Genomic DNA, 11,755 nt, shown 5'->3' on the forward strand with positions numbered 1-11,755 from the left:
AATCCCTTTCTTGGATGACTGACTGACCCCTGCTGTAGTTACCGAGGACTGAAACCACCACAGCCTGCCTCATTCCCTCAAACCAAGCACCCCACTCTCAGGTTTTGGTCTCACTTTGTGTGCTGTCAGCTGTACAACAGGATAAAACACATTTTAACCTTTTCCTACGACACTTTAACCTTTTCCTACGACACAGGTGGGACATCACGGGCACCCTCTGGATGCATCACCAGGGCTTTGTGGCCACTACTGCCCCCCACTCCTGGGATCATAGAATCATGGAGTGATTTGAGTTGGAAAGAACCCTAAAGGTCATCTGGTTTCAAATCCCTCGCCAGGTATGTCTTTCACTAGACCAGGTTGTTCAAAGCCCCATCCAACGTGGCCTTTGAACGCTTGCAGGGATGGAGCATCCTGCAGCTCTGGGCAGCCTGTGCCAGTGCCTCACCACCCTCACAGTAAAGAATTTCTCCCTGATTTATTATCTACACCTACTTTCTTTTAGTTTAAGGCTATTCTCCGTTGTCCTATCACTGTGTGCCCTTGACAAAAATCCCTCTCCATCTCTCTTGCAGTGATTTGGAAGGTGCTCTAAGAGCTCTCTCTTCTCCAGACTGGACAGCCCCGGCTCTCTCAGCCTGTCTTCCTAGGAGAGGTGTTCCAGCCCTCCGAGCACCTTGGCAGCCCCCTGAGCCTTGGCTCCAGCAGGTCGGTGTCCCCCCTGCCCGGGCGGGCTCTCACAGAGCGGAGCACAGAGGGATGCTCCGGATCCCGGCTCTCCGCGGGAGAAGGCAGCGGGGGCGAGGGGCGGGGGCAGCCCCCGGGCCGGGCCGGTGCCGCGGCTCTCCCGCAGCGGCTTCGCGGAGCGGCGGCGGCCCTTGAGCTCCCCTTAGCGCCGGGAAGGAGCATCTGAGACCAGCGGGCCCCGCGGCAGGGATGCGGGAGGGATGCGGGCGGCGGCGGACGGGTCCCGGCGCTGGTCCTTGCAGGGACACCTTCACCCACTGAACGCCACTTGCACCGATCGCACGGCATCCAGGAAAACCCAGTTCAGTGTTTTCTCCCCAATATCTACTGGTGTGTGTGTGTGTATAATTTTATTTCTTTTTCTATTCGAGCATATTTATTTATTTATTTATTTATTTATTTATTTATTTATTTTATTTTTAACACAAATCATTAGCTTATTTATGCTTTACTATGTATTTTTTTAAATTATTATTTGTCATCATCTTGCTTTTCTGGAGCATCTAATTTCTAAAAGTAAGAATAGCTTAGCTTTATACACTGGATAAGTAAGGGGTGTTGCTCCTGGAGACAGCTTAGGAAACGCTGGCAGAGAAGGCAAGGCACTTAGCTAATGTCAAAAACAAGTGCTGTGCTAAACCAGGGCAGTGTGGCACCTAGGTCCCAGGCACTTATTTTTGTACTTTAACGTATGATCAGCATAGTTTCTGAAGGATATTTATACTGGCATGCCAGAAGGATCATCTGATGATTTCTGAGCACCTGCTCTCTTGGGTGTATGCACTTCTCTGGTGGTTTTAGGCTCAGGTTCACAACTGTGCCATGATGAAGATGGACCAGCCAGCTCGGCTGCAGTAGATGCAGGTTTTTGCACACTGATCCTGTTCTTTTGCTGCACTAAGCTAACATCGACCATCCCCTCCCCTGTGGACTTAGAGGTCACACACGTGTGAGCTCCTGCAGATGAGCTGATGCCAGGTAGCTGGAAAAGCTGTGACCTGGCTCACATGCCTGAGCTCCAGTTGTTTCATGACAGCTGGGATGTTTCAGGTTACCTGTGGGTCTTGCAACTGTTATTGATTTGTGAACAATTCAACTTTGTTTGTCAATATTTCTGTGACATGGTAAAGAGGCACAAAAGCACAGCCTGATGAAATTGGGTTGGCATCATGAAGAAAAGCTCCATGGAGAGCAGAGGCAGCAGCAGCTCCCAGGTCAGACTCGGTGTCCCATCAAGCACACTCCACGCCAGCATCCTCGTTGTGGTTGCAGTTGTGTGCACCCCAGTCACGCTTGCTACAGTCCGTAATCGTAATTTCACTCCCCTTGCAATTTACGTCGTCAAGCCAAATTTGACCGGTACCTTTGGAAGATTAAACAAACAAACAAACAACTGTTGGATGGGAGAAAGATGAATATGCTTTTTTCTTTTTTTCCTAAGGAGAGCCCTGTGGATAGTGGTTGTGTGTTGGTTGCGGGGTTGGAAGCGTTTGGGCAGAGCTCAAGCAGCACTTGAGATGCAGCTGCCTCACCCCAAGGGGAATGAGCTGCTCTGTTGAGGAGCTCACGGGCTGCTTGTGTAGGTGACCTTGCTGTGGCACTTTCTGGGTGTGTGTAACCACCTGTGCCCTGCCTGCAGGGGTGTGCAGCTGCTGTGGACTCACCTGGCGGGGCTGTGAAGGAGGAGACGGCGCGGTGGAATCCCAGCATTCGGCAGACCACGCCGGCCTCGCGCGTGGTCCAGCCATCGTCACAGATTGTCCCCCAGGACCCTTTGTGGAAGATTTCCACACGGCCCCTCCTGTCTCCTCCCACGAGCCGTACAAAGTTGCCGAGGCCGACTGAGAGTTCAGGGGAGAAGGAAATAACGCCATGGGTCATACAGGCATAAGGAAATAAACATTGGCAGACAGAAGCAGTGACCACCCAAACCAGAGGGATGTTCCCACCTCCAGGGTGGCACCAGAGGTTACTGGTAGCTCAAATCCAAACAATTCAAGAGCCCCCCCAGCATTTGGAGACACCAGGCTGCAGCTCAGAGCACAGACTCCTTGGCTCTATTAGCTGTGCTGTGAGTTAACCTGTGTGAGCAGAGGATATTTTGGTCCTGAGCTCAGGTAGCTCTGATACCACAAGACAAGTGAGAGAAGCAAAAAGTCCGGTACCTTCTCCTTTTTCACCTTTGCTCCCTTTCAATCCTGGGGAACCTGTTCCAAATTAGAAAAACAAACATTTGACAGTTGCTTGTAGAAAAATCTGGTTATTATTTAGTTCTGAATACTTGTGTGACAGATGTGCAGGCTCCTCCCCTTGTAGAAAATGAACACCCCGCAGTGACTAAGGCTATGTAAAAGTAATATGGCAGGAAAAGTAGGATAACATATAGCAAAATATTCCCAAAGCATCTGGAGCACTGTTGTAACAATTGAGGTTTTTTACTGCAGATCTTTGGTTTTTGGAAACACAGTGTGATTGGAAAGGAGGGGGGTTGGGAATGGAGAGTAGCTGTAGTGTTGGCTCTTTTGAGCAACTTTTGTGTCCTACAGTTAGCAAAGTGTAGTTAAATAGCCTCACTGTGAGGTGTTTCCAGTAGCTTCACTATTCCATGTTCCTGAGTGCCATGTTTATGTGGGATTTATCCCAGGGACAGGGTGTCTCTGAGGTCTCTGAAAAAAGCGAAGAGGAATGTGGGTTGTTCCAGTTTCTTGTGAAATCTGTGATTTGAGAAAACCTAATGTATCCATGTACTTGCATGTCTTTTAGTACACCTCGCAGGTGTACAATTGGCACCCTGCATATCCCCCTGCTGGGAAGGCTGATCTGTCTGTTGAGTTCCTGCAAATCAGCTCTGCAAACACACCCCAGAGCAGCTTAGGTTGGTCTGTGACCTACAGACCCAAATCCAAATGTGCCATCAGCTCCACAGACCCTGTGGCAAAGAGCCTTACCAGAGAATCCAGTCTCTCCCTTGGCTCCTTTTTGTCCTGGTTCTCCTTTCAGACCCTTAGTGCCATAATCCCCCTTGTCTCCTTTTTGACCTGGGTAGCCTGGGTGGAAAGCAAAAAAGTCATTGCCTTTGTCCCTTCCCAGGGAAAGGACATGACAAACATTTCACATTGATGCAGAACAGTGGAATGTGGCACCTAAAGTCCTTTACATCATCAGAATAAATCATGCTAAAAGAGTTTACCTGGTAGGCCGCGGTCTCCCTTTGCTCCCTTTTGCCCTGGAGGTCCTAAGAATATCAAAACAAATAAACAAACAAATATACATTTACAAGACTGATGTTTATACATTTATAAAAGCTTATGCAGATTAGTATTCATAATTGATTTTAACTCATCTAGGTTTGGTGTCTACACTATAAGCATCTATTTCTGAATCAGGTGTCTTATTTCACATCATACTCAGTGCAGACCATGTCAAAAAAAAAAAATACAGGCGGCAGGGAAACATCTTCTCCTGAAGTTCATCTTAAACTGCTTCTTTGTTTGTGCATTTTCAATTTATACAAAAATTCGGGCACCATCACCCCCTCACACACATTACAGATGGCAGAAACCACCCTCTGGTGAGTAGTCAGCCCACAGCAGCCTGGCAGAGCCCCAGGAGTGCCGTGGCATCCTGGGCTGCATTGGGGGTCCAAGAAGAAGACCCAGGAGATCTCTTGGTGGTGTAGTTCCTTTTCTAGTGTCTGCATGATGTGTGTTGTTGACCCAAAACCTGCTTTATTCTCCTTTACCTGCTATTCCTCGTTCTCCCTGATCACCTTTGAGTCCAGCAATGCCTTGTGCTCCTAAAATCAAAAATAAATCAGTCAGGGTGAGCCGCACAAAGTGAGGCCAGAGTCGAAGGTCAGTGAGTTATAGGTTTGAGCAGGGCTGTACCTGGGCTGCCTTTGGGGCCCTGGTCCCCTTTCTCCCCTTTCTGACCAGGTCTGCCATCAAGGCCAGGACTGCCAGCAGGCCCACGTTGTCCAGTTGCACCTTGAGGTTGAGTGAAAGCAGCACAAATGAAGTGTAACACAACACATGAAGGTAACAAAAAGACAGGCAGCTCTATCACCAGCCCTTTCACACTGAATTGAGCCTATGAAGGCAAAACTAACCCTGGGAGTCTCCAAATTTCAGTCCTGGCAGTGCTAATCTTGGCAATGCAATGAGGGATGATCTGGAGTGAAAGGCTCATGGAACCAGGTTCTGGCTGACTGCCAGCCTTGAAATGCACAAGTTCTTTCCTAAAAGAGCAGACAATTTCTGCCCTTGTGTGTGCACACACGTCAGGAAGGAAGGCATTCTTCTCTCCCCCTCAGGCTCCTGTACAATGAGTGGGGCCCAGATGAGACAGCCAAGGCTGCTGGATGAGTTTGGACAACACTGAAATGTTGACGTGGTTTCTCCATCTAATCATCATCTTCTCTTACCTGTGCTGGGATCTAGACTGGCTGCAGTTTTCCTTGTCATGAAACACCACATAAAAGAGATCCCTCTTATGCCTCTATGAGAAATTGCACCTTCTGTACTGCTTACCTGCCTCTCCTTTCGGGCCAGGAGGTCCAGGCCTCCCCGGGCTACCTGTAACAACATCCTGGATCAGTGCTGACAAGGCTTGGCCCAGCCCCTCACGGGGGCAGCCCTGCACCCTGTCACACTGTGTCCTCTGCACTTACCTTCGTAACCTGAAGGTCCTGGGAGTCCTTGCTGTCCCTGAGGACCCACAGGTCCCGGGGACCCGGGGTCTCCCTTCTTGCCCATGTCACCTTTCTGTCCTTGGGGACCTGTCAGACAGCACAGTGCACATGTATAAATTCAGAGAAGCAGATTTGTTGTCTCTGCAGCCTGTGGAGCACCTCTGTCTGGCCACACCAGCAGGAAGGTTTGGCCTCACACCTGCATTTACTGTTTAGTGACATTGTCACCACGAACTGTAGGAGGACAGAGCTGGTCTGTCTGATCCACCTCTGGCTCTGTCAGCCTCTCTGGCCAGATGTTGGTCTGGCCTGCTGTTGAAGGCTTGCAGTGGTGCCATGACACCTCCTTAAACTATCCCTGCTACTGGAATGTTTTCTCCCCTAGTTAAATATCCCTTACTGCAGTTTAAATGCTTCCCTTCTGCTAGACAGAGTGGAGATACAGGGCAGCACATTCCACTCTTGTGCTTCTAGAGAATTCTGTCATCTCCCCTTAACCTTCTCTTCTCTGAACAGGTGATCAGCATGCTCCAAATGAGCAGAATTACTTGAAAGTTCCTCATTTGAAGGCTTCATCTTTCTGCTCCAAATTATCCCAAAGTCCTTGCCTTTTGGTATTCCTCCTACAGTCACTCTTCTCTTCTGGAGCATCTTGTGCTAATGAGAGCATTGGGGCATTCAGGATCTGATGGAAGATCTGAGGAAACTCTTATCAACCTGTCCAACTGCCCTCCCTGCCCTGCACCATGCACATCACCTTCTTTCTTTTCCTCTCCTGCTTTCAGCCCATGTGAGACCACTGCAAACAGCCCATGTAAGCTGTTTGAGTAACAGCTATCCCCAATGCATATTACGTGGGAGGAACATTGCATAACTCTTCTCCTTCAGGTGTATAAAGCCAGGCTTATGTAAGATATAAAGCTCTCAGAAAGAGGTTCCACTAAAACAAGTACTAAAATCCACATGCCTGTGCATATAAATTATATTGTATTATTTTATACCATGGAAATCCTACTGCAAATATCACTGCTTTAATCTAGTGCAGGCTGATAATTGAATATCTGTGGCTTTCATTAGACAAAGGTCACTCTGCAAAGAGACTTCCATGGTGCAGAGTCAACATTTTGCATGGCCCCTTCCCCCAGCCCTCCTTTGGGAGATTAGCTGAAGCATGACATGAAATTAAACCCCATCAGATCAGGTCAAGTGTCCTGCTTATCCAGCTCCCTCTCTGACTGGCAAACCACATTCAAGGCTGCTTGGATTTTTATGTATACTGACCCATGAAGACTTCTGGTGTTTTATGTAGAATGATTCTAAAAAGAAATATGTGTGAGAACATTAAAAATGTTGAGATAGTGAAAAGGTCTTACCTGCAAGCCCCATGTCTCCTTTTTCTCCTTTCACTCCTGGAACACCACTTGGGCCAGCAGGACCAGGAGTTCCTCTGCTCCCCTTCTCACCCTGGGGTCCATGTTCGCCTGCAAGGACAACTCCATTTATCTGATGCTTCACAGAGTGGTGAATTCATGTCTGGTGAATGCCAGCAGCAGGATACCCACCACAGCTGTGAGCACCAGCCAGACTCCCCTCTGTGCACTGGAGAGTGGTGCTGGTGACAGTGGGAAATGGCCCCTCTGTGACTGTTGCACATTGACTTTTAAAATAAGATTTTTTTTTTCCAGCTAAGTTTTGCTTTTGCTCACATTAGCTTTACACAGGGTTATTCTCTTCAACTCCAATGACATTCTTACTCACACCTTGGCTGAGGACAAGATTGCTCATAAAATCATCCATAAAGCCACTTTATGTTCATCCACAGAAGTAATTCAGGTGTCAGAAAAGCCTTACCTTGGTCTCCCTTTGTCCCTGGTGGTCCCCGTGACCCTGGGATGTAAAATACATATATCAGCTGACACACATCATCTATTCACAGTAATGGCCAAGCAGAGGAGATAAGTTTTTTAATCATCCTTTGCTCACACAATTTCGGTCACCAGTAAGGCAAATCTTCAGCTGGCAGGGACCTGCACAACCACTTGAGCAAAGTCCTTGGAGCCCAGCTGAGTGCTCAGCTGGGCAGGGGCCAGCTTGTCTTCCTGCCAAGCCCAGCTCATGGGGACCATTGGGGAGATCTGTCATGAAAATGCACTGAACGATTGGGCTCTGATGTGTAATAACACTGCTTGGCAGGAGGTGCTGCTTCAATGCTGTAAGTGCAGCCAGGAAGATATGAAAACACAATTTTTAATTTTTTTTTTCCTTTAGAGAATCTCATCAGTGTAGCCAAGAAGTAGGGATGGATGAGTTACAGACCTGACTTAACATCTTAGATCATCATCACAGGATCATAGAAACTGTGGTCTGGTCCAACCTCTGCTCAAAGTGGAGCCAGCATTAGATCAGGACTTGCTGCATCCTCACAGTCTAGAGATATTTACCTCTTATATATTTATATATTCACCTTGGGTTCTACCCAAACCCCCAGGTACCCAGGGCAGCAGGGCAGTTCATTCAAGGCTGTGGAGGGCAGAACTTGCACCTAGCTCATTCCTGAGTCTGTGCCAATGTTTTCCTAGGGACAGGGTGGGCATTGACCTCTGTGGGAGCACTTGAGCTAGCCAAGGCTCCTGGAGGATCAGTGAAAAGGTGCAGCAGGTCTCCTCATGACCAGGGCATTGCGTGCACACTGGGTAGGGTCTGGGCCTGGAGACTGGAATCCCAAATCCTCACTTAAGGTCTCTTAGATGAAATAAAAAAGAAGAGGAAAAGAGAAGCTGTGGTTCATCACCAACATACCTGGTAGACCAGGATCTCCTTTGCGTCCAGGAGGCCCTGAAATAAATATTTCATGGGTATTTTTCAGTAGTCAGCAGTCAGTGAGTAAGACAGCAGCATGGGATTGACAGGCTTGAGATGTGGGCAGGACACATCACCCTTTTGGAGGGCACCTAGGGTCCAAATCTACAAGTCACAGGAGGGAAGAGGGGCCCAGATCCACATGTGCAGCTGTAAGGGGATCTGGGGGTGAGCACAGGGCAGCTGCAGCTCCTATAGGTGCTCCCTGGTCTGGAATTGACTCCAATCCTGGGTATGGGGGCATCAGTAAGTGACAGGAAGATTAAATCTTGCCCCAGTTATTGGATGATCTAAACTGGGTTTTCAGCCCTGCTAGTGATGCAGAGGAACCAGGTCTCCCCACTGCAGAGCCAGCATGGAGAGCCATACCTGCAACCAAGGTGATGTTGTTCATCCTCATCATCAAGTTTGCATTGTTGCTTCTAATTATGTTGATTTCCTCTTCTAAGCTTCTCCTCCAGTTTTCCTCATGTCTCATGAGAAAGTTATTCTCAGCAGAGCTTCTAGACAAGGCCAGATTGTTGGCAAAGGAGCTCTCCAGAATCCTTTCTGTATAGGAGGCATTTTGCTCTTGAAGTTTCAGTATCTCTCTCTGCATCTTAAACACTGAGGAAACAAAAAGCCCATGCAATGAATATTCGCTGCCCGCTCTGCCTGGGAAATGGTTGCTTGGCAGAGCAGTTCCTCAGCACCTGGGGAGGACAACGGGGCATAAAGACCTCCCTGTCTGACCCTGGGAGGTGGTTTTCATGTGCCAGTCCTCGCTGCAGCCAGGAGTGCAGCTGGGAGCGCTTTTGGGAATGCAGAGCGCACACACCGGGTGGGGGAGCCTCTGTGGAGGAGCCTCTGTGCCCCCTCAGAGGGTTCAGATCTGTGCTCATTCCTGCTTGCCCGTGCCCCCAGCAGCCCCCAGCAATGCTCTATTTTGATGCCAAGCCCGTGGTGAGGTTGTAGCTTTACCTTTGTACATCAGCAGCCCCTGGCCAGCTGTCAGCAGCAGCAGGTAGATGCTGAGGGCTGTCCGAACGCAGCATGCGGATGCCTTTTTCTGGCTCCGAGGCTCTAAAAACCAAGAAAAGAAGGGTAGGCACTCTCCCAGATCTCTCCCCTTCAGGCTCTGCTCACTTCCAGCCTTTCCAGGCTTGGCCACAGTGCTTTCCAGCAGGCTGCCTTCTTCTGCTCCAGGCTTTGCACTGCGATTTGCTTGGCCACCTTTTCCTTGGCTAATTTAACCACCTCAGCTCCATCAGGACCTAATCCAGCCTGTAACAGTGTGAATGTGGTGATTTTCCCCTTTCTGCATCAATAAACTCCCTGTTTCCATCGCTGCCAGTTGTCCCAGGCTGCCATTCTGAGGGTTGCTCAAAGCAATTCCCTCTCCATCCAGAGCACTGCACACATGTGATTCCAACAGTGATGCATGCATGCATCAAAATAAATGAAAAATCAATGAAAAACTGAACTGCAGGACAAACTGAAACAAGTCATAAGATGTAAAATCAATCAGTACCAGCAAGTGTAAAAGAAATAAATGGCTTTGTTGAATTTTGGCCTTCGGGGAGAAAAGAAGTATTTCAGAAGCATTGGTAACTGCGTCAGACATTCTATAAGTTACCCTCAATTGAGGCTTTTCTTTTTTTCAAATTAATGTAATCATGAGTTTAAAGTCTTAGTTTTAAAAGAATACAATATTTTAATTGGTTTTACAATAGAATGGCTTAGTCAGCAATGAAGCTTTTATATTCAGCTAAAAATTCATAAACTTACATTTTTTTATTGAGTCTGGTGATTTCAGTTTCTTAACTATTACACATGAAAGTCTTACTCAAGAAAATTAGACATTTTGTAAGACAGGAAAATTAATTTTTTTCTAGTGCTCAGCATCAGCTTTTGGCTAGAAAGGGTAGTTTGTCATATTTCTACTTTTAAATGGCAGTTAATTTACTAGCAAAATCACTGCAAAAAGCATTTAATATGCAATATTTCATTTTTATGTGTTGTTTTAGACAAGATAAAATCCATATAAATCTATTGAATGAAAAGAAATCTTACCACTTATGTGAAAGGTTGTGATAGCAGGTGAGGCAAACCCAATCTTTTCTGAAACACTGAAAGAGTTCATATCACTCGAATTTCCTTCTTCCTCGTATTTGTCTTTAATTTTCATGACAAATCTCTTGTGGCTAACCTTATCAGATTATGTACAATCAAGAACTGGAGGTACTTCCTCTCTGCCTCTTGATTTGGTGTGCTTTCTGATATGCATTTCCTATCTGCTCAGCTTTTATAGACAACTGAGAACTCTGATGTGGTAATTTGAACAGTTCCTCAAAAAATCCCACAGCTAAGATGAGCTGCTCTCATGTGCTCAATAGGAGTCCAGGGAGCCCTGGGCAGGATTCTGAAGGATCTGCAAACTGGAGTTATTCAGCATCTCTGCATTGTGGAGGAGTTAGGAATGAGATGAACATTTTGTTTCTAAGACAATAAACCTCCTCAGATAGCCAAGAAGATTCCATGTTCAATGTTAGCTTGGCAATCCCTCTCCTGGGAGGGGAGGCTGAGGACTTTGCCATAGTGAAACACACAGTAATGTGCACCAAGGTGGCACCTCAGTGACTGTGTGTGACCCAAGTGCAAGGAGGCAAAGAATCAGGAGGAGATGTAAAGATAAGTGAATGATGGTGGGATGGAGGATGCTCAAACCCAAATGGGTTTGGGATGACATGGAGAAGAGACGCTTGCATCCTCCTTGACAAGGTCTCAAGCTCCTGCTTCCTCCCTGACAAGTTTTTCACACCCATGGACACAATTCCTACCTCTCCACCATTTCTTTGCCCTCGTTCTGCCAAGCTCTCCCCTGGAATTTGGCATTTTGGCATCTCCATTTGCGTTGGGTTTGATTTTGCTTTTGCAAAGCGAAACGACTCACCCGAGCCCGCAGGCAGGAGCTGCCGGTAGGAGCTGGGCAAGGCCCTCCTCATCCACGCTGCCACCACCATGTCCTGCCCTCTCTGAGGTGCAAGGCAGTCACTGTCACATGGTTTGGTCCTGGGCTCTGGGTCTGTGCTCATCCCTGGGGCTGCAGGGTCCTCCTCACTTTGCTTGGCCATGGAATGAAGTGTGACAAATCTTCAGGTAGGGGTGAGCTGGAGATGCACACCCTGACACTGCAGAGTGAAGCCCTCTGTTCTGCACTTGATGTACAAATCTCTGAGAGCCTTAAACCACAAATACGTGGGGATTTTTGAATCCACTTCTGTGTTCTCCTTTCAAATGTGCCTGTGCAGCTGTGACCTGCATTGTCCCCAGCAGGGAGGAAGAGGAATCATCCATTTTTAAACATTCTGCTACACTCTGTGTAGGAATGGGGATAATTTGCTTCCTTGTGAAGGTCTCAGATATCCCCTTGAATTGGGGAGGCTTGAGAGGTTACCACTGATCAGCTGAGCCACAGTT

The 11,755-nt window shown here is 47.7% G+C and overlaps 1 protein-coding gene across 1 annotated transcript; it reads right to left on the reverse strand.

Moving 5' to 3' along the window:
- Nucleotides 1-211: 211 nt before the first annotated feature.
- On the reverse strand, nt 212-10,527 carry MARCO (macrophage receptor with collagenous structure). The gene is made up of 15 exons (XM_063399838.1): nt 10,349-10,527; nt 9,257-9,358; nt 8,666-8,902; nt 8,237-8,272; nt 7,289-7,324; nt 6,811-6,918; nt 5,417-5,524; nt 5,277-5,321; nt 4,635-4,733; nt 4,490-4,543; nt 3,938-3,982; nt 3,696-3,794; nt 2,913-2,954; nt 2,412-2,588; nt 212-2,110 (listed from the first exon to the last, which is right to left on the reverse strand). The coding sequence occupies exons 1-15, from the start codon at nt 10,461-10,463 to the stop codon at nt 1,980-1,982; spliced, it is 1,434 nt and encodes a 477-aa protein (XP_063255908.1). The 5' UTR covers nt 10,464-10,527; the 3' UTR covers nt 212-1,979.
- Between the last annotated feature and the right edge of the window lie 1,228 nt (nt 10,528-11,755).

Source organism: Prinia subflava, chromosome 6, assembly GCF_021018805.1.
Source record: "Prinia subflava isolate CZ2003 ecotype Zambia chromosome 6, Cam_Psub_1.2, whole genome shotgun sequence".
Lineage (NCBI taxonomy): Eukaryota > Metazoa > Chordata > Aves > Passeriformes > Cisticolidae > Prinia > Prinia subflava.

Coding starts and splice junctions, on each gene's coding strand:
- MARCO (XM_063399838.1), bottom strand. CDS start 10,463: ATGAAAATTAAAGACAAATACGAGGAAGAAGGAAATTCGAGTGATATG. Junction 6,919..7,288: donor AGGGACAAAGGGAGACCAAG/GTAAGGCTTTTC, acceptor TTGTCCTTGCAG/GCGAACATGGACCCCAGGGT. Junction 2,111..2,411: donor CTCCTTCACAGCCCCGCCAG/GTGAGTCCACAG, acceptor AATCTTCCAAAG/GTACCGGTCAAATTTGGCTT.